Genomic DNA, 23,469 nt, shown 5'->3' with positions numbered 1-23,469 from the left:
GCAAGAAAATTAGCCAGGCGTGGTGGGGAGGACCTGTAGTCGCAGCTACTTGGGAGGCTGAGGTGGGCAGACTGATTGAGCCTGGGAGGCAGAGGTTGCAACGAGCGAAGATCACACCACTGCACTCCAACCTGGGTGACAAAGTGAGAAGGCATCTCCAAAAAAGAAAAAAAAAAAGTTTTAATTTTTACCAATAAAGAGATACTTGATCTCACTGTTATTTGGTTTTGCACTGTCCTGATTACTACTGAAACTAACATATTCATATAGTTGTTTACTCTTTTCCGAATTGCTTTCCTATAGAGTAGGTTCTTTTTTTTTTTTTTTTTTTAAGATGAAGTTTCGCTCTTGTTGCCCAAGCTGGTGTGCAATGGCACAATCTTGGCTCACTGCAACCTCCGCCTCCCAGATTCAAGCGATTCTCCTGCCTCAGGCTCCCGAGTAGCTGGGACTACAGGCGTGCGCTACCACACCTGGCTAACCTTTTGTATTTTTAGTAGAAACGGGCTTTCACCATGTTAGCCAGGCTGGTCTCGAACTCCTGACCTCAGGTGACCTGCCCGCCTCAGCCTCCCAAAGTGCTAGGATTACAGGCGTGAGCCACCATGCCCGGCCTAATTTTTTTGTATTTTAGTAGAGAAGGGCTTTCACCATGTTGCCAAGCCTGGTCTCAAACTCCTGAGCTCAGGCAATTTGCTCGCCTCAGCCTCCCAAAGCGCTAGGATTACAGGCGTGAGCCACTGCATCTGGCCCACATTCTAATTTTAAAATTTTTATACTGGGAAATTTATCAATTTTTTTCTTTCTTTTTTTTTTTTTTTTTTATCTCGTTTAAGACTTTTATATCTTGGCCAGGCGTGGTGGCTCACGCTTGTAATCCCAGCACTTTGGGAGGCCGAGGCGGGCAGATCACGAGGTCAGGAGATCGAGACCACGGTGAAACCCCGTCTCTACTAAAAATACAAAAAAATTAGCCAGGTGTGGTGGCGGGCGCCTGTAGTCCCAGCTACTCGGAGAGGCTGAGGCAGGAGAATGGCGTGAACCCGGGAGGCAGAGCTTGCAGTGAGCCGAGACTGCGCCACTGCGCTCCAGCCTGGGCAACAGAGCGAGACTCCGTCTCAAAAAAAAAAAAAAAAAAAAATTTTATATCTTGTATTTTGTTTAAGAAATCATCTTGTACCATAAAAGCACAGAAATTTTTTCCTGTATTTTCTCTTAACAGTTAAATTTTGCTTTCCCTTCTATTTAGGTCTTCAATACAGTTATAAGTGTCTTTTTCTGTATGTTGTGCGCATACTTTTCTATAAGATTTCCTTTTCCATAAGGCAAACCAATTGCTCCCAAATTACTTATTGTTTGTCTAAGCCATGTGTTAGTGGCTGTTTGGTTTTGTACTTAAAAAAAATTTGTAGGCCAGGCACAGTGGCTTATGCCTGTAACCCCAACACTCTGGGAAGCTGAAGCAGGAGGATCAGGAGTTTGAAACCAGCCTGGTCAACGTATCAAGACACTGTCTCTATTATCTTAAAATTAAGGCTGGGCACAGTGGCTCACACCTGTAATCCCAGCACTTTGGGAGGCCGAGGGAGGCGCATCACCTGAGGTCAAGAGTTTGAGAACAGCCTGGCCAACATGGAGAAACCCTGTCTCTACTAAAAATATAAAAATTAGCCAGGCGTAGTGGCGTACGCCTGTAGTCCCAGCTACTCGAGAGGCTGAGGCAGGAGAACTGCTTGAACTTGGGAGACAGAGGTTGCAGTGAGCTGAGATCATGCCACTGCACCCCAGCCTGGGGGACAGAGAGAGACTCTGTCTCGAAAAAAATAAAAAAAGTTAAAAATTAAAAATAAATTGTGAAATAGAATACTCATATGGGAAAAGTGTATAAAAACCAAATGTGGAGCATAACAAATTTTCATAAAACAAACACTTGTGTAAACAACCTTATTAGTGTCTAAACCCCAAGTTCCCCTTCCAATTACAACTCTGCATTCCTCTAACCTAAAAGTTGGCATTATCCAATAGTTTTATCCCTTACTACAAACCCCTAAATATTGTACTTTGGATAATATGTGATGTATCTATTTTCATCTTGTTTTCAACCTTTCTGCATCTTTATATTGTAGTTGTTTCTCTGTTACATAGCATATACGTTTTCTTCTTCCATTAAATCCTGTATATCTCTTTAACTGGAATATTTAGTATATACTCATATAAATTTTACATAAATGTAGTATATTTATATCAGTAATGTCAGTATTGATTTGGGTTATTTCTTGAATTTTATGATGCATTTACTATTTGTTCTACATGTTCTATGTTCCTTTTTCTCTCCTTTATGCCTTCTTTTAGAATGTCTGACTATTTCATTGTCTCCCCTCCGTTAGTCTGGAAATAATATAGGCTTTTATATATCTACATATATCTATATATCTATATCTATATTTTGACAAGGTATTGCTCTATCACCTGGCTGGAGTGCAATGGCACAATCATAGCTCACTGTAGCCTTTAACTCCTGGGCTCAACCATTCCTCCCATCTCAACTTCCCAAGTAGCTGGGACTATAGGCATGCACCACCATGTCTGGCTAATTTTTGTATTTTTTTTGAAGAGATGGGGTCCCGCTATGTTGACCCGGTTGGTCTCAAATTTCTGGGCTCAAGTGATATTCTCATCTTGGCCTCTCCAAGTGCTAGGATTACAGGCGTGAGCCAACCATGCCCGGTCTAGAAATTTAATGGATGTTCTAAAAATTACATTATGCATTAAAAATAGAAACAGCTTTATTGAAGTATAGTTGACATACAATAAAATGCACACATTTAAAGTGTATAACTTTAAGTTCTGACATATATACACTCATGAAATCATCACCAGAATTAAGATAGTGAACATATCTATTACTCCCAAAAGTATCCTGGTGCCCGTTTGTATCCCTCCTTCCCACTCCTCTCTGCCTGTGACCTTGTCTCTGTGACCAAGCAACTACTGATCTGTTTTCTGTCACTATAGATTACATTTTCTAAAATTTCATATAAATGGAATCTTACAATATGCACTTTCTTATGAGGTCTTTTACTCAGCCTAATTATTTTAAGATTCATCCATTCTGCTGCGTGTATAAACAGTTCATCCTTTCTATTGTTAGACAGCATTCCATTGTATGAATATCCCACAATTTGTTTAACCACTTACTTTCTCTTTCGAAATAGTTTTATTTTTTGAGACAGGGTCTCACTCTGTTGCTCAAGCTGGAGTACAATGGCGCCATCAAGGCTCACTGCAACCTCTGCCTCCCAGGCTCAAGAGATCCTCCCACCTCAGCCTCCCAAGTAGCTGGGATCACAGATGCACATCACCACGCCCTGCCCTTTTTTTTTTTTTTTTTTAACTGTATTTTTGGTAGATATGAGGTTTTACCATGTTGTCCAGGCTGATCTTGAACTCCTGAGCTCAAGCAATCTACCCGCCCCGGCCTCCCAAAGTGCTGGGATTACAGGCGTGAGTCACTGGGCCTTGCCTGAAACAGTTTTAGATTTACAAAAAAGTTGCAAAATGGCTTTCACCCAGCTACTCCTAATATTAGAATCTTACATAACCATAGTACAATGACCAAAACCAGGAAATTAACAATGATACAATACTATTAACTAGTAACCTACACATATTATTCAAATTTCATCAGTATTTTCACTAAAGTCTTTTTTCTGGCCCAAGATCCCACAGTGCAAGTAGTTGTCATGTTTCTTTACTCTTACAATCTTCAATTTCTTCTTTTTTTAATGGCTTTGACAATTTTGAAGAGTAATGGTCTCCAAAGACTTGGAGTCAACCCAAATGCCCATTAATGATAGACGGGATAAATAAGAAAATGTGGCACATATACACCATAGAATACTATGCAGCCATAAAAAAGAATGAGTTCGTGTCCTTTGCAGGGACATGGATGAAGCTGGAAACCATCATTCTCAGCAAACTAACACAGGAACAGGAAACCAAACACTGCACGTTCTCACTCATAAGTGGCAGCTGAGCAATGAGAACACATGGACACAGGGAGGAGAACATTACACACGGGGGCCTGTCAGGGGATGGGGGGCAAGGGGAGGGAAAGCATTAGGACAAATACCTAATGCATGCAGGGCTTAAAACCTAGATGACGGGTTGATAGGTGCAGCAAACTACCATGGCACATGTATACCTATGTAACAAACCTTGCACATTCTGCACATGTATCCCAGAACTTAAAGTAAAATAAAATAAAATAAAAAAATCAGCGTCTGGCACTAGAGGTGCTCATAGTTACTTGGGTGCGATTGCTTCAAGGTCCCCCCCTAGTGGACTGAGCTAGGAATTGTATGTATGTGTGTAACCCAAGACAGACATACAAATGCATGTATGTTTATTCTGAATCAATCTATACATGAATTTACATATATAAAACCTTGAGTTCATATTGACATCTCTGACTCTAACTGAATACCAAAAGTTCATACTAGCTTTCTTCCTTTCCTTATTTCTTTCTCTGACATTGCAAGCCTGGATCTCAATATCTACAATGTTTACTTCTTCAATCCAAGTACACACGAGGTGGTTTCAGAACTGCTAACCCTACATCCCTGTGAGAAACAAATTACAAACTAGAGTACAATATTTGTGTACTCGTGCATTTTTGATATATTGAAGTCTAATGTTAGCTGATTCTTTTACCTTTTCCTGGATAATGAAAGAAACTAGGAACAATTTAACTCCATTTAATTATTCTGTGTCTTCCTTCTTCACTTCTGGTTTATACATTATTGTTGTCATTTAAACCCAACAAGATATTACTATTGTTTTGTATAACAGAATTTATCAAGACAGACAGCATATTAACTTTTTGTTGCTCTTCATCCTTCCTGAAGCTCCAACCTTTCATCTGAGTTCTTTTTCCATCTGCCCAAAAACTTCTTTAGCATTTCCTTTAGTACATATTTGTGGGTAAACTCTGTTATTATTTTGTTTGGTATGATAGGGTCTATTTCACCCTTCCTTCGAAACTATAGGATATTTTCACAGCAAATAAAATTCTATGTTGGCAGTTATTTTATTTCCACATATCGAAGATATTTCTGGCTTCTACAATTGCTACAGAAAAGTCAAAGGTCAGATATTTTTGCTCCTTTGAAGCTGAAACGTTTTCTCCTGGTTGCTTCTGAGACTTTGTCTTTATTTCAAGAGTTTCACTATGACATGCCTAAGGGTAGGTTTCTTTTTCTCAATCCCACTTGGTATTCATTAGGCTTCTTAATTCTAAAGTCTGATTTTATCACTTTTGGAAAATTCTCAGCCAGTATCTTTAAATATTTTTATTTAAATAAAAAGCCAATATCTTTACAGTTTATACCCCAATGTCCCTCTTCTTTGAGACTTTAATAAGACACAATAGACCTTTTAACTGTATTATGTCTCTTACACTCTCCTGTATTGTCTTTTTCATGTTTTATTCTAGAGCCTCTTCTGAGTCATCGTTCAGATCACTAATTCTCTCAATTACTATTTTTCCTTTTTTTTTTTTTTTTTGAGATAAGGTCTCATTCTGTCACTCAGGATGAAGTGCAGTGACATAATCACAGCTCGTTGCAGTTGTGACCTCCTGGGCTTGAGCGATCCTCCCACCTCAGCCTCCCAAGTAGCTGGGACCAAAAGTGCATGCCATCATGCTTGACTAATTTTTAATTTTTTTGTAGAGACGAGATTTCCCAATGTTGCCCAGGCTGGTCTCAATTACGTTTTATATGCTGAAAAAAAACATCCAAAACAGATTTGAGTTTTTGTATTTTTCATTTCTCGATTTTCTATTTGATTTTTTTAAATCTGTGATAATTTCACAGTTTAAGGTTTTCTACAGAAATTTCCTTTTTTTTTTGATGTGTTAAATATTGTTCTTTTATAATCACTGACTCATTAATTCCAGAATATGTGGAGCCCTGTGGTCCACTGCCAATCTAAATTATTTCTTCTAGTAATAATTCATGTTGACTTGTCTTGCTGCATGTCTGGATACTGAACAGTATTTAATCAATAACAGTATTTAATCAAATCTAAGATACAACCAATTATAAGACATAACATTTATTTCAGGTAGTACTAAAAAAGAAAAAGCAATGCCAACCAAAGTGAATAATGACTTCTATGGCTTAGAATTTTTACTTCTTACTGGAAGCTTTTTATGTAACTAGATATACATATTTATCATGTTGCTCTTATACAAAAAGGAAAATATAAAACTGGTTAAGATATTTCTAATAACTCACATTCAGAATCTGAATCTTCTGAATCATTTTTCCCACCCAGGGTCATAGATTTTTCAGTTTTTCCAAAAAGTGCTGCTACCTGTGCTACTAAAAACAAAGGTGATGTTGTATTTCTTTTTACTTTTCTTTTTTTTCTCCAATTAAGCCCAGCAGTGTAATGATGCTGCATTTCTTTTTTCTTTTTTTTTTTTTGATGCTGCATTTCTAAATAGTAAATAGTGCCACACTATGTCTCCGGGAGTTTTCTTCTAAGCCAATGACATTCATTTGGCAAGGTCTAATACTGAGGTTATCTTAATCTTAGCAAAAGAAGCCCACAGATTTTCAGATCACAACTAGAATTCGCTGCCCTTTCTTAAGTGGTCATTTTAAATGGTCTGACTAAAAAATATAGTTTTTCAGTAATACCACAAATGACAACCAAGTCTGCTCATGTGCAGGTAATGCTAACTATGTTACAACTGCCTCCTGGCAGCAATTTAAGATGTCACAATATCTGATATACTTCCATTTTAAATACTAATGTGAAAAAATGTACATCTCAGAATTATAGAAATATGTTGAGGTGGAGGAAAATGTCTTCCCCCAGAGAGAATTTTTATTTAGTACATTTATTTTGTCAATCATCTAGGATACTAGCCACTTACAATCAACTTAATTAAATTTCAGTGCTTGCAATAACTGGGCCATACAGATGAATAAAATTCACAGAAAGGCTGGCTGGCTTCTAGCTTATCCTTATTTCCAGGGGGAACCCTTCAGTACACACTGAAATATGTGGAGTAATGTACTAGGCTCCCTATATTGGTAGGTCCTAGCCTCTGTTGTCCTTCTAGACTCATGAGTGTGTCAAAAGCACTGCTTGGTCTTTCAGCAATCTCTTCTGGTTCAGCCAACATGCTTGGGAACTCTGGATTTCCTCCTCCCTTTTCGGTTTGGTAATTCCTCACACTCCTGTCAGTTTTTTCTTGTTTTTTGTGTTTTTTTTGAGATGGAGTCTCCCTTTGTCCCAGGCTGGAGTGCAGTAGTGGCGGGATCTTGGCTCACTGCAACCTCCCTCTGTCCCAGGCTGGAGTGGAGTAGTGGCGGGATCTTGGCTACTCGGGAGGCTGAGGTAGGAAAATAGCGTGAACTGGGGAGGCAGAGGTTGCAGTGGCTAATTTTTGTATTTTTAGTAGAGACTGGGTTTCACCACGTTGGCCAGGCTGGTCTTGCACTCCTGACCTCATGATCCACCCACCTGAGGCTCCCAAAGTGCTGGGATTACAGGCGTGAGCCACCACACCAGGCCACCTGTCAGTTTTTCAATGCTCTTAAAAATCCCTGCATTATTTTTTTCCTTTATTTGAAAGAGTCTTGCTCTGTCACCCATCTGGAGTACAATGGCGCGATCTAGGCTCACTGCAATCTCTGCCTCCCGGGTTCAAGCAATTCTCCTACCTCAGCCTCCTGAGTAGCTGCGATTACAGGTGTGTGCCATCATGCCTGGCTAATTTTTGTATTTTTAGTAGAGACGAGGTTTCACCATGTTGTCCAGGCTGGTCTCAAACTCCTGACCTCATGTGATCCACCCACCCACCTCGGCCTCCCAAAGTGCTGGGATTACAGACATGAGCCACTAAGCTTGGCCAATTTTTTCTTTTAATTTTTATATTTGTTAATTTTTTTTTCAAAGTTAACAATTCTTTATTATCATCATCTAATACCTGACTCATATTTAAACCTTGCCAATAGCTTTTTTTTTTTTTTTTCCAGAGACAGAGTTTTGCTCTTGTTGCCCAGGCTGGAGTGCAATGGAGCGAACTTGGCTCACTGCAACCTCCACCTCCCAGGTTCAAGTGATTCTCGTGCCTCAGCATCCCAAGTAACTGGGATTGCAGGCATACGCCACCACTCCCGGCTAATCTTTTTGTATTATTAGTAGAGACGGGGTTTCTCCATATTGGTCAGGCTTGTCTCAAACTCCCGACCTCGGGTGATTGGCCCACCACAGCCTCCCAAAGTACTGGGATTACAGGCGTGAGCCACTGCGCCCAGCCCTTGCCAACAGCTTTATAAAAAAGTGTTATTCCCAGTTTATTCTTACCAAGATCCAATCAAAGTCCATGTATTACATTTGGTTTTTATATCTCTTAAATCACTTATAACCTTTAAGAGTGCTCTCCTGACTCCCTGCACCCTTTACTTGACATGACATCAACTTGGTGAAGAGACCAGGCCAGCTGTCCCTCAGAATAGCTGATATAGTTTGGATATTTGTCCCTGCCCAAATCTCATGTAAAATCATAATACCCAATGTTGGAGGTGGAGCCTGGTGGAAGGTGACTGGATCATGGAGGTGGATCCTTTGTGAACACTTTAGCACTATCCTCGTGCTAAACTTGGTGCTGTTCTCCTGATAAGAGTCCTCACGAGATCTGGTCATTTAAAAGTGTATGGTACCTCCCCCTTCTCACTCTCTTCCTCCTTCTCTGACCACGTGAAGTGCTGGCTCCCACTTTGCCTTCCGCCATGATTCTAAGTTCCCTGTGGCCTCCCCAAAAGCTGATGCTGCCATGCTCCCTGTACAGCCTGCAGAACTATGTGTCAATTAAACCTCTTTTCTTTATAAATTATCCAGTTTCATGTATTTCCTTATAGCAATGTGAGAACAGACTAACACAATAGGCTACTTTCAGATTTTGTCTATGCATTCCTTGCCTTTAGATCTAGAGATTTTATTTTTTAAATTTTGCCTCAAGTTCTGGGATACTGTACAGAATGTACAGGTTTGTTACATATCGATGTGCCATGGCGATTTGCTGCACCTATCAACCCGTCATCTGGGTTTTAAGCCCTGCATGCATTACATATTTGTCCTAATGCCCTCCCCTTCCCTTGCCCTCCATCCCCCAACAGGCCCTAGTGTGTGATGGTCCCCTCCCTGTGTCCATGTGTTCTCATTGTTCAACTGCCACTTATGAGTAAAAACATGCAGTGTTTGGTTTTCTGTTCCGTATCAGTTTGCTGAGAATGATGGCTTCTAGCTTCATCTATGTCCCTGCAAAGGACATGAACTCATTCTTTTTTATGGCTGCAATATTTGTTAATTTTTCCCCCACCTGACTAAAGAGTCTGGATCCCATACTAATTTTTAATATCATCTGTACCACAATCCAAGTAGTCCCCATATATGCACAAGATTGTTTCTGGGTCTTTATTTTGCTCCAGGGATTAATGATTAATTCTAATGCATCCCCTGTAATAATCACCACCACTTAACGTTGTCTTTTCTAGTTTTGAGACAAGGTCTTGCTCTGTTGCCCAGGCTGGGGTACAGTGGCGTGATCACAGTGCACTGCAGCCTCGACCTCCTGGGCTCAAGTGATTCTCCTACCTTAGCCTCTTGAGTAGCTGGGGCTACAAGTCCATGCCACCACACGTGGCTAATTTTTTTTTTTTTGTAGAGACAGGGTCTCACCATGTTGCCAGGGCTGGTCTCAAACTCCTGAGCTCAAGCCATCCTCCTGCCTTGGCCTCCCAAAAGTGCTAGGATTTACAGGGGTGAGTCACCACACCGCACCAACATTAAGTCTTAATATCTGGCCATTCAAGCTATCTTCTTAGGCCTTCTTCAAAATTATCTTGGCTATTCTTATAAGCTTACTTATAAGAAACAGAATTTAAGGCTGAGCATACTGGCTCATGCCTGTAAGCCCAGCACTCTGGGAGGTCAAAGAGGGAGGATTGCCTAAGGCGAGGAGTTTGAAACCAGCCTGGCCAACATAGAAAGATCCCATCTCTCTCTCTTTTTTTTTTAATTAGCCAAGCATGGTGGCACACACCTGTAGTCCCAGTTATTTGGCAGGCTGAGGCAGGAGGATTGCTTGAGCCCAGAAGTTAGAGTCTGCAGTGAGCTAGGATTGTGCCACTGTACTCCAGCCTAGGTGACAGAGGGAAACTCCACCTCAAAAAAAAAAAAAAAAAAAAAGTTTAGATTCTTTTTTTTTGTATGGGTGGGGGTTCCATAAAAAATACTTTGTGAGACTTCAACTGGAACTACCTTAAATTTTTTATTAATTTGGGGATGAATGATATCCTTGAGCTTTGTTTACTTAGGTCTTCCATTATGTGCCTTAGTAATCCTTTTCTTCATAAAAATACATATTTTATTAGATTTACTCCTATCTATCTCACTGATTTTGTAGTTCTTATAAATAGTACAGGTTGAGTATCCCTGAAATGCTTGGAAAGAAGAGTTTCAGGGCTGGGTGCGGTAGCTCACACCTGTAATCCCAGCACTTTGGGAGGTCAAGGCGGATGGATCACCTGAGGTCAGGAGTTCGACACCAGCCTGGCCAACATGGTGAAAACCCTTCTCTACTAAAAATACAAAAATTGGGGCTGGGCACGGTGGCTCACGCCTGTAATCCCAGCACTTTGGGAGGCCGAGGCGGGTGGATCACCTGAGGTCAGGAGTTTGAGACCAGCATGGCCAACATGGTGAAACCCGTCTCTACTAAAAATACAAAAATTAGCCAGGCATGGTGGCAGGCGCCTGTAATCCCAGCTACTCGGGAGGCTGAGGCAGGAGAATTGCTTGAACCCGGGAAGCGGAGGTTGCAGTGAGCCAAGATTGCATCACTGCACTCTAGCCTGTGGGGCAAGAGCGAGACTTCGTCTCAAAAAAAAAAAAAAAGTTTCAGATTTTGAAATATTGTATTTGTATTATGCTGGTTGATCATCCCTAATCTGAAAGTCTGGAACATTTCCTTTGAGCATGACCTTTTGTGCATTATATCAGCACTCAAAAAATTTCTAATGAAACTTGGAACATTTCAGATTTCTGGATTAGGAATACTTAATCTGTTTTCTGTTACAGTTTATATTTTATTATTGCTGGATTTAGGAACACCATTAATTTTGTGAATTGATCTTGTATTCCAGAAACCTTATAAAGCTGTTTTTTGGCGGTGGGGGAGGGGGGGGTCTTTTTTCATCCTTTTTTTGTGGAGAACAGGATGTTACTATGTTGCCCAGGCAGGCCTTGAACTCCTGGGCTCAAGCTATCCCCCTGCTTTTGCCTCCTTAAGTGCTGTGATAATAGGTGTGAGCCACTGAACCCGGCCTAGAGCACTTTCATTTGTTCTAATAACCTCTGGTGATTCTCTTTGTGTTAAATATTTAACAGATCACACTGTCTGCAAATTATGACAATTCTGTTTTTCCCCTTTCCAAACCCCAAACCTCTTTATTTCATTTTCTTGTCCTACTGCATTGGCTAAAACCTTCAGAACAATATCACCCTGTTCTTGACTTTGATGGGAATACTTCTCAAAGTTCCATAATTGTAATGTGATTTAAGTTTTTGACAGATAACTTCTTATCAAACTAGGAACATAATGCTCTGTTCCTAATATGCTAAAAGTAGGTATCGTCAATGGCTATCAAATAGTTTTAAAAATCTATTACTATCCCAAAAGAGTTTTCTAAGTTTACTTTTGCATTTCTGGGATATACCTCACTCAGTCATTGTGTATCATTTTCAATGCCCTATTAGATTCAACCATTAAAATTTTATCTTGGATTTTTCTGTGTTCATATGTGAAAAACTATCTATAATTTTCTCTTCTCATATTGCTGTTACAAGGTTTTATTAAATTCCTAGATTAGTTATGTAGCCTTTCCTGTTTTTGTAGAGATGGGGGTCTTGCTATCTTGCCAAGGCTAGTCTTGAACTCCTGGATTCAAGTGATCCTCCCACCTAGTCCTCCCAAAGTGCTGAGATTATAGGTGTGAACCACTGCTCCACTCCCAGCCATCTTTAACTTTTTAATATGTCTATGTAATTGCAGCCTCCTCTGAAACTAAAGCTTGAAATGTTTTAATTTCCTGGAATCTTCTCCACTCCTGTATTTCTTCTTTTGTCCAATGTTTTCTTAAGTATTTGCTTTTAATCCAACAACATTCTCCTTTGACAGAAAATATCAAGACGTATTTACATACATAAAATAACCCTGGAAGGATGTTATTTTTTTTTTTTTTTTTAGATGTAGTCTCGCTCTGTCACCCAGACTGGAGCGCAGTGGCACGTTTTCAGCTCACTGCAACCTCCGCCTCCCGGGTTCAAGTGATTCTCCTGTTGCAGTGTCCTGAGTAGCTGGGACTACAGGCACGCACCACCACACCTGCCTAATTTTTGTATTTTTAGTAAAGACAGGGTTTCGCCATGTTGGCCAGGCTGGTCTCGAACTCCTGACCTCAGGTGATCCACCCGCCTTGGCCTCCCAAAGTACTGGGGTTACAGGCGTGAGCCACCGTGCCCGGCCAGAAGGATGTTATTAATAGTAACAGTGGTTATGTCTAAAAAGGGAAAATGAAAACTAGGAGTTAGGAAAGAAAAGAAGATTTACATCTTCTTTACTGTATATACCCTATGTCATTTGAATTTTCTACCACATTTACTTATTAGCTAAAAGATAAACTTTAAAAACATTTAGATTAAAAAATACAGTTTAAAATTGTTTTCATTCACTGATTTTTCTTACCACTCCTTCCTTGTTCAGTTTTCTTTTTGATGAATTAATTCTGTCTGTCTTTGCATATCTGAAAAATAACATTCTTGGTCAGGTGCAGTCACTCGTGCCTGTAATCCCAGCATTTTGGGAGGCTGAGGCAGGCGGATCACTTGAGCCCAGGAGTTTGAGACTAGCCTGGGCAATATGGTGAAACTCCGTGTCTACAAAAAATACCAAAAAAATAGCCAGGTGTGATGGCACACACCTGTAGTCCCAGCTACTGAGGGGGTTGTGGGTGGGAGGATCACCTGAGCCCAGGGGGCTGAGGCTGCAGTGAGCCATGATTATGCCACTACACTCCAGGCTGGGTGACAGAGTGAAGCCCTGTCTAAAAAATAAATAAATAAATATTGCATTCTTTGTCTATATTCTTGAAATATAATTTAGCTAGGTATAGAAGTTTTTTTGATACTGTTACTCTGCTAATAATATCTAACTATCTGCTTCCTATTCCAATACTGTTAATGTCAATCTGATTTCTCCACTTTTATAGAGGATGTATTTTCTTTCTGGTAGCTTCTAAAATTTTACAATATAAATTTTTTTCCAAGTTTTATTTTAAGTTCAGGGGTACATGTACAGTTTTGTTGCATAGGTAAACTTGTGGCATAGGGGTTTGTTATACAGATTATTTCATCACCCACGTATTAAGCCTAGTACTCATTAGTTATTTTCCCCAATCCTCTCCCTCCTCCCATCCTCCAACAAGCCCCAATGTGTGTTGTTCTACTCTATATGTCCATGTGTTCTCATCATTCAGCTCCCACCTATAAGTGAGAACATGCAGTATTTGGTTTTCTGTTCCTGTGTTAGTTTGTTAAGGATAATGGCCTCCAGCTCCATCCATGTCCCTGCAAAGGATATGATCTCATTCTTTTTTTATGGCTACATAGTATTCTATGGTGTATATGTATCACATGTTCTTTATCCAGTCTATCATTGATGGGCATTTAGGTTGATTCCATGTCTTTGCTATTGTGAATAGTGCTGCAGTGTATACTGCATACACCCTATGTCATTTGAATTTTCTACCACATTCACTTATTAGCTAAAATGTGTCTTTATAATAGAATGGTTTACATTTCTTTGGGTATATACCCAGTAATGGGATTGCTGGGTTGAATGGTTATTTTTTATTTTTATTTTTATTTTTTTGAGACAGAGTCTTGCTCTGTTGCCCAGGTTAGAGTGCAGTGGTGCCATCTTGGCTTACTGCAACCTCTGCCTCCCAGGTTCAGGTGATTCTCCTGCTTCAGCCTCCCGAGTAGCTGGGATTTATAGGCACCTGCCACCACGCCCAGCTAATTTTTTTGTATTTTTGGTAGAGATTGGGTTTCACCATGTTGCCCAGGCTGGTTCGAATGGTATTTCTGTCTTTAGGTTTTTGAGGAATGGCCACACTCTCTTCCACAATGGTTGAACTAATTTACACTCCTACCAACAGTGTATACATATTTCTTTTTCTCCACAACTTCACCAGCATCTTTTTTGATAAAATGTGGATTTTTAAAAAAGTATTTGTTGTTTGGTATTTTTTGAGGCTTTTCGATGTGAGGACTTTCACCATTTTCATTTATTACTTCTTTGCCAATTTCCAAGCCTTTATTTTCCTTAGTCTTTTCTTCCAGAATACTGTTAAGACATGGAGGGTACACCAAGAAGACCAACGTTAAGTCTCTTCATTTCATTTACTTTTATCATCTCTGTTTCCTTGCTATATTCCATGATCAAACCTTCTTGACAAGGACTTAGTAGTTACTTCTGCCTGGTCGTCTACCCTACATAGGACTTTAAGTGGTCATAATTCTGGCCCCATGCAGGTAACAGTAAAGCAGAGGCTAATCATTGTTGTCCCATTTTCATGTCTTTGCACTCTACTCAGGGAGAAGGAAAGCAGCATATTTATGGTTCCAACCCCAAGCACTTATATACAAGTGTTCCACTCCGGTTTACTAGCTCAAAGAGCTGTTCTAAACACCCAGCTTCTTATGAGAAAACAAGCTCTAAGTTTTACATTTAGTTTACATTTAGTTCCCAATCTCGTGCTGGTTTGAAGTCCCAGCTATTGACACTTGGCTCTCGTCTGTGTTCTCCACATTCCTTACGGCTTTAGCCTTTGCACACTATTAGTTTTCTCACCAATCTGGAAATTTTCACCTTATCTCTCAGTGCAGCTTTGCACTAAAAAGATTTCTTTCTTCAATCATTCCTATATGGAATGAGTATGTGCATTCTATTATTTTGAGAAGAATTTTGTATGTAGGAAATCATTTGCAAACCAAATTTAGGCTTTTTTAAAACTTAGATTTAAGGTTCTTCTAATAAGCAGAAATATGTCAAACTTCCTCTCTCTTAAATTCAAATAACTTAATTACCACTGTAATCTATAAACTGCTTGAGATACCACCCAAGGCTGAATATACCTAAATATATAATATCAAATTCTTTACCTTAATCATTTTATACAAATAACCAAGATGTTTTTAACACTTTGAATTAAATTCTATTAAGAAACAAAATATGGGCTGGGCGTGGTCACTCACATCTGTAATCCCAGTACTTTGGGAGGTCAAGGCGGGCACACCATGAAGTCAGGAGATCGAGACCATCCTGGCTAACACGATGAAACCCCGTCTCTACTAAAAATACAAAAAAAGAGCTGGGCATGGTGGTGGGCGCCTGTAATACCAGCTACTTGGGAGGCTGAGGCAGGCTAATCACTCGAACCCGGAAGTCAGAGGTTGCAGTCAGCCAAGATTGCACCACTGTCCTCCAGCCTGGGTGATACAGCGAGACTCCATCTCAAACAAACAAACAAACAAACATATGACTTAATAGGTCAATATAGCATCTATATTATAGACTACCATTACCCTCACTTTTTTTTTTTAATTATATTTTAAGTTCTGGGATACATGTGTAGAATGTGTAGGTTTGTTACATAGGTATACACATGCCATCGTGGTTTGCTGCACCCATCAACCCATTATCTACATTAGGTATTTCTCTTAATGCTATCCCTCCCCTAGCCCCCCACCCCATGACAGACCCCAGTGTGTGATGTTCCCCTCCCTGTGTCCATGTGTTCTCATTGTTCAACATCGACTTATGAGTAAGAATATGTGGTGTTTGGTTTCATGTTCCTGTGTCAGTTTGCTGAGAATGATGGTTTTCAACTTCATCCATGTCTCTGCAAAGGACATGAACTCATCCATTTTTATGGCTGCATAGTATTCCATGGTATATATATGCCACATTTTCTTTTTCCTGTCTATCATTGATGGGCATTTGCCATTACCCTAGCTTTTTACATTTAAAACCATCACCCCCTCTGTGCTGCATTGCATGATCACACGTTCTCAACAAGTGCTTAGCAGGTATCTTACGTATTTATACCCAATAAATCTAAAAAAAAAAAAGGAGCTTATCTATAGAATCAGCAATTAAATATCCAACTAGCCTTTTCCAATTTATTAATAAAAGACACTCACTGATGTAACACAACTTTTGATTTTTAAGGGAAATTCCTAAATATTTGGAATGTAGCTTAACAAATACAACAGCAACAAAAGGAAAATAAAAATGCTTCAGAGGAGAGATCTTAGTATGTTCATCCACACGCGATGGTAGAATAAATATTGGTCAACAGTCTGATAACATTGTCAGTCGCAATCTATGGCATCACTACAAAACTTCCCAGAGCCAGGTTTAAGAGCACCTCCCAATTCAGCCTCCTAAGTAGCTATCACTACAGGCACACGGCACCATGCCCAGCTAATTTTTAAAAAATTTTCTGTAGAGTGGTCGGATGCGATGGCTCATGCCTATAATCCCAACACTTTGGGAGGCCAAGAAAGGCAGATCACTTGAGGTCAGGAGTTTGAGATCAGCCTGGTCAACATGCTAAAATCTCGTCTCTACAAAAATTAGCATGGCGTGCTGGCAGGCACCTGTAATCCCAGCTATGTGGGAGGCTGAGGCAAGGCTGCAGTGAGCCAAGATAGCACCACTGTACTCTATCCAGCCTGGGTGACAGGGTGAGACTTGGTCTCAAAAAAAAAAAAAAAAAAATTCTGTAGAGGCCAGGAGCAGTGGTTCAACACTTGTAACCCTAGCACTTTGGAAGCCTGAGGTGGGAGGATCGTTTCAAGTCAGGAAATTTGAGACCAGCCTGGGCAACACAGTGAGATCCTGTCTCTTTTTTTTTTTTTTTTGAGACAGGGTCTTGTTCTGTCGCTCAAGCTGGAGTACAGTGGCGTAATAATGGCTGACTGCAGCCTTGACTTCCCAGGCTCAAGTGATCCTTCCACCTCAGCCTCTCAATGTGCTGGGATTACAGGTGTGAGCCACTGTGCTCAGCTCATTTCTAGAATACTTTCTAACTAACATGTCAGGATTCTATGAGTCTCATCAATTTTGTTAAATTATCATATTCACTTAAGATAATAATACATAACCTATCCAATCATTCAATATTCTGAAAAAAAGAACTCCTAAGTTTTTCACAAGTCATATAACCAATGCATACCTGTCTAAGTTAGTGCCACCAGAAGAGTGTTCCTTGGATCCAGCTCTGCTACCATAAAAGGATGATGATTGCAAAGGTAAAAGCCCTATAAAATAAATGAACAAAGGAAAAACTTAATTCCTAAATCAACCATTCAAGTTCATTCAATAATAAAAGTATACATTAGTCCTGATTATATTTAACTCTTTTTCCTTCTCATCAAATACAGGAATACCTCATTTTATTGCTCTTTGCTTTATTGTGCCTCACAGATATTGCAGGTCTTTTTGTATTTTTTTTTTTTAAACAAATGGAAGGCTGTGGCAACCCTGCACCAAGCAAGTCAATCAGTGCCATTTTCCCAGCAGTATATACTCACTCACTTCATGTCCATGTCACATTTTGGTAATTCTTGCAATGTTTCAAACTTTTAAATTATATCTATTACAGTGATCTGTGATCAGTGATCTTTGATGTTACTGCTGTCACTGTTTTGGGGTACCACAAACTGCACCCATATAAGATGGCAAGCTCAATTTATCTGACTGCTCCACCAAATTGTCATTATTACCCCATCTCTGTCTCTCTTCTTGGGCCTCCCTATTCCCTGAGACAAAATATTGAAATTAGGATAATTAATAACCCTACGATGACCTCTGTGTTTTTAAGTGAAAGGAAGAGGTGCACATCTCATTTTAAATAAAAAGCTAGCAACAATTAAGCCCACTCAGGAAGGCACGTCAAAAGCTGAGACAGGATGAAAGCTAGGCCTTTTGCACCAAACAGCCAATGCAAAGGAAAAGCTCTTGACAGAAATTAAAAGTGCTACTCAAGTGAACACATGAATAACAAAGCAAAACAACCTTATTGCTGAGGTGGAGAAAGTTTTAGTGGTCTCGGCAGAAGATCAAACCAGCCACAATGTTCTCTTAAGCCAAAGCCTAATCCAGGGTAAAGGTCTAACTCTCTTCAATTCTATAAAGGCTGAGAGACGCAGAAGAAAAATGTGAAGCTAGTAAGTGCTGGTTCATGAGGTTTAAGAAAAGAAGCCATCTCCATAATATAAAGTACAAAGTGAAGCAGCAACTACTGATATTAAAGCTGCAGCAAGTTACTGAGATCTAGCTAAGATCACTGATGAACGTGACTGCGTTAAACAACAGGTCTTTGATGTAGCTGCAATAGCTTTATATTGGAAGAAGATACCATCTAAGAGTTTCGTAGCTAGAGAGAAATCAATGCCTAGCTTCAAAGTTTCAAAGGACAGGCTGACTCTCTTGCTAGGGGCTAATGTGGCTGAGGACTTGAAGCTGAAGCCAATGCTCACTTACCATACTGAAAATACTAGGGCCCTTAAGAATTATGCTAAATCTACTTGCCTGTGCTCTAGAAATGGAACAACGAAACCTAGATGACAACCCTTCTGCTCACAACATGATTTAATCAATATTTTAAGCCACTACTGATACCCAATGCTCAGAAAAAAAGATTGTTTTCAAAATACTACTGCTCCTTGACAATGCACCTAGTAACACAAGAGCTCTGATGGAGACATACAAAGATAATGTTGTTTTCATGCCTACTAACTCAACATCCATTCTACAGCCCATGGATCAAGGAGTCATTTCAATTTTCAAGTCTTACTATTTAAGAAATACATTTCAGAAGGCTACAGCAGACAGTGATTCCTCTGATGGAGCTAGGCAAAGTGAACTGAAAATCTTCTGGAAAGAATTTATCATTCTAGATGCCATTAAGAACACTTGTAATTCATGAAAAGAGATCAAAATAGCAACCATAACAGGAGTTTGGAAGTTGATTCCAACCTTTACGGATAACCTTGAGGGTTCAAGACATCAGAGATGCAGCCAACTGCAGATATTGTGGGAGTATCAAGAGAACTAGAAGTGGAGCCTGCAGATGTGACTGAATTGTTGCAATCTCATGATCAGACTTTAATGGATGGGGAGTTGCTTCCTATGGATGAGCAAAGAAAGAAGTTTCCTGAGATGAAATCTAATCCCAGTAAAGAAACCGTGAATATTGTTGAAGTTACAACATAGGATTTAGAATATTACATAAATTTAGTTGAGAAAGCAATGGTAGTGTCTGAAAGGATTGATCCCAATTTTGAAAGAAGTTCTGTGGGTAAAATGCTATCAAGCAGCATCACATGCTACAGAGAAACCTTTCATGAAAGGAAGAGTCAATCAGCGATGTGACAAATTGTCTTATTTTAAGAAATTGCCTTGGCCGGGCGCAGTGGCTCACGTCTGTAATCCCAGCACTTTGGGATACTGAGGCAGGCGGATCATGAGGTCAGGAGTTTGAGACCAGCTTGGCCAATATGGTGAAACCCCGTCTCTACTAAAAATACAAAAATTAGCTGCATGTGGTGGTGTGCGCCTATAGTCCCAGCTACTTGGGAGGCTGAGGCAGAAGAATTGCTTGAACCCAGGAGGCGGAGGTTGCAGTGAGCCGAGATCTTGCCACTGTACTCCAGCGACACAGCAAGACTCCACCTCAAAAAAAAAAAAAGAAATTGCCACAGCCGCCTTAGCCTTCAGCAACCACCACCCTAATTAGCAGCCAACAACACAGAAGCAAGACCCTCCACCAGCAAAATGATTACAACCCTCTGAAGGTTCAGATGATTGTTAGCACGTTTTAGCAATAAACTATTTTAAAACTACGAGTGGCCGGATGCAGTGGGTCCTGCCTGTAACTCGAGTACTTGGGGAGGCTGAGGCAGGTGGATCACTTGAGCCCAGGAGCTGGGGACCAGACTGGGCCATACGGCAAAACCATGTCTCTACAAAAAATTAGCTGGGCATGGTGGTGTGCGCCTGTAATCCCAGCTACTTGGGAGGCTGAGGTAGGAGACAGCTTAAGCCCAGGAAGTCAAGGATGCAGTGAGGCAAGATCACACCACTGAACTCCAGCCAGGGCGACAGAGTGAACCCTATTTCAAAAAAAAAAAAAAAAAGGTACTTTACTTATTTTTTTTAGACATAATGCTATTGCACACTTAACAGACTCCGGTATAGTGTAAACATAACTTTTATCGCACTGGAAAACCAAAAAATTCATTCTTGCTTTATTGTGCTATTAGCTTAGTTATGTGGTCTGGAACTGCACCTGCAATATCTCTGAAGTATGCCAGTACACATGTATGTTAAAAGATCAAATACTGTGAAAGAAGCTATTAATGGCAAAGCTACCCTCTCCTGCCCCCAAGTTCCACAAGTTGTACTTCTAATTTTTAACCATTTAAAAAAACTATGTTTTTCTGATTTCTTCAACAGTGCTAATAACTTTTTTTTTTTTTTTTTTTTTTTTTGAGACGGACTCTTGCTTTGTCACCCAGGCTGGAGTGCAGTGGTGCGATCTCAGCTCACTGCAAGCTCCGCCTCCCGGGTTCACGCCATTCTCCTGCCTCAGCCTCTCCGAGTAGCTGGGACTACAGGCGCCCGCCACCACGCCCGGCTAATTTTTTGTGTTTTTAGTAGAGACGGGGTTTCACCATAGTCTCGATCTCCTGACCTCATGATCCGCCCGCCTCAGCCTCCCAAAGTAATGGGATTACAAGCGTGAGCCACCGCGCCCGGCCAGTAACATTTCTACTACTCCTTGATTTACTCATTTTAAACAGTATCAATTGACTCTATATTGTAGAAAATTAGTATCACCCCTACTCTTGTTCTCCTCTCTCCAACCATTAGTAGTGTTACTTTAGTTCTTCCACCGATTAACTCTGCAACTTTAACACATTTAAAACGTCTACGTTTTGTTCCATTAATCTTGTCATTTGGCCATGCACTTCCTTCTCTCTTCCACATCAAATTTTGTGAGATGTACCTTAACTTCAGCATTGTTAAGGCTTATTACAGCTTATGTTTTCTGTTTTTTAACTATAGGCTGATTACAAAAGCTGAGAGACAATAAGCAGAGTTTATATCTTCTAAATATTATCATGTCAGAGGTAAGACTTACATGTGATATTTCTTTCTATAGGAGTCAATGTCACAATCCCAAACCACTAAAAGAAGAATATTCCTAGGGTCCTGATCAACTGGATTCTCTTAAACTATCAATTTATCAAAATCATGCCATATTTTAGCTTACTTCAAGTTAAAGTTGACATAATACTCAAGTTAATACCAGATATCGGACTCTCTAAAGATTTCGAGAATCAAACAGATATGTTAAGTGTGGGAAACGTCTGACAAAAATGTTTTTGTAAAAACAGGGTAGAAAGTTAAGTTTAAAAAACTGCTTCAGACAATAATTTCAAGATCTTCTGAAGCTTCTAATAAACACTAACACTGATGCCCTTTAATTTCAACCACTTTACTTCTCTAATTCATTCTATGGTCCTGGTACTTTGACAATGAAAGAGCTTAATTCCAGGCAGTCAAATAGGGGAAGAATAAGGTAAAGACTGGATTCTTTATAAACAGAATACAAGTTCCCTGGATTTCTAATACTTTAAAATATTTTAGCCAAGTACTGGGTACAAATTGGCACCCAATAACTAATACCAGATTAGGCCAGGTGCGGTGGCTCACACCTGTAATCCCAGCACTTTAGGAGGCCAAGGCAGGTGGATAACTTGTGTTCAGGATTTTGAAACTAGCCTGGCCAATATGGTGAAACCTCGTCTCCACTAAAAATACAAAAATTAGCCAGGCATGATAGCACACACCTGTAGTCCCAGCTACTTGAGAGGCTGAGGCAGGAGAATCACTTGAACCCGGGAGGCAGAGGTTGCAGTGAGCCGATATTGTGCCACTGCACTCCAACCTGGGCGACAGAGCGAGACTCCATCTCAAAAAATATATATAAATAAATAAAAATAAAAATAATGTACAGATGGGTTAGGTTTTTATTTCTAGTCTAATAAATATATAATAAATGAGCACCTTATTTATTTAAGATCAAACACTTACCTGACGTCCTATTCTCTTCTGACTGTTTCAAACTCAGCTGCTTTTCTCTACTGCTGGTTAAATACTTTCTGGAGGGATCTGTCATGGCCTTGTTGTTCCTATAGTTAATAATTTTATATCAATATAGTACAGGTGTATAAAAATATTGTTCTTAATTTTAAATAGTTGTCATTAAAACATTTACATTTAAAGTGCCAAATTCATTGATATGCTTGAAAATTAAGCTACAAGACTGTAGTCTCAAAAGGTCAATGACTTAAACAAATGAGAATTACAAAAATAATCTTTAATTACCATCTCAAGAGCCAATCCAATCCATGACTCTGATAACTTAGCAAAAGTAAAGGAGCATTTTTCTTTATATAAAAGTCAAATCAGAGATAGCAAGATTATTAGGTTTTCTTGGCCAAAAGCAAAACCAGATAAAATGTTTCAGCTACTAAGACCAAAAGAATCAATTAAAAAGTAAACTGTGGCCAGGCGCAGTGGCTCACTCCTGTAATCCCAGCACTTTCGGAGGCTGAGGCAGGCAGATCACGAGGTCAGGAGTTTGGGACCAGCCTGGCCAATATAGTGAAACCCCGTCTCAACTAAAAATACAAAAATTAGCCAAGCATGGTGGCGCGTTCCTGTAGTCCCAGCTACTCGGGAGGCTGAGGCAGGAGAATCGCTTGAACCTGGGAGGTGGAGGTTGCAGTGAGCCGAGATCACACCACTGTACTCCAGCTTGGGCAACAGACTGAGACTTAGTCTTAAAAAAAAAAGTAAACTGTTCAAGCTTGGCAGTTTATAGGTTTACAAAGAAAAACAAATCAGGCTGGGAGCGGTGGCTCAAGCCTTAATCTTAGCAGCTTGGGAGGCAGAGGCAGGCGGATCACCTGAGGTTAGGAGTTCGAGACCAGCCTGGCCAAAGTGGGAAACCCTGTCTCTATTAAAAATACAAAAATTAGCTGGGAGTGGGACGGGTGCAGTGGCTCACGCCTGTAATCCCACCACTTTGGGAGGCAGAGGCGGGCGGATCACGAGGTCAGGAATCAAGACCATCCTGGTTAACAAGGTGAAACTCCGTCTCTACTAAAAATACAATTAGCCGGGCGTGGTGGCGGGCACCTGTAGTCCCATCTACGCAGGAGGCTGAGGCAGGAGAATGGCGTGAA

The 23,469-nt window shown here is 40.1% G+C and overlaps 1 protein-coding gene across 1 annotated transcript in view; it reads right to left on the bottom strand.

Moving 5' to 3' along the window:
• USP37 (ubiquitin specific peptidase 37) overlaps positions 1–23,469 on the bottom strand; it is a 116,656-nt gene that overhangs the window by 58,417 nt on the left and 34,770 nt on the right. The window contains exons 9-10 of the mRNA XM_032754507.2: positions 22,313–22,410; positions 17,385–17,469 (exon numbers count right to left, since the gene is read on the bottom strand). Of these exons, the coding sequence (XP_032610398.1) occupies positions 17,385–17,469; positions 22,313–22,410 (183 nt within the window). The remainder of the gene's footprint in view (positions 1–17,384; positions 17,470–22,312; positions 22,411–23,469) is intronic.

Source organism: Hylobates moloch, unplaced genomic scaffold (genome assembly GCF_009828535.3).
Source record: "Hylobates moloch isolate HMO894 unplaced genomic scaffold, HMol_V3 SCAFFOLD_1, whole genome shotgun sequence".
Classification (NCBI taxonomy): Eukaryota; Metazoa; Chordata; class Mammalia; order Primates; family Hylobatidae; genus Hylobates; species Hylobates moloch.
This window is presented reverse-complemented; position numbering and strand designations above follow the sequence as displayed.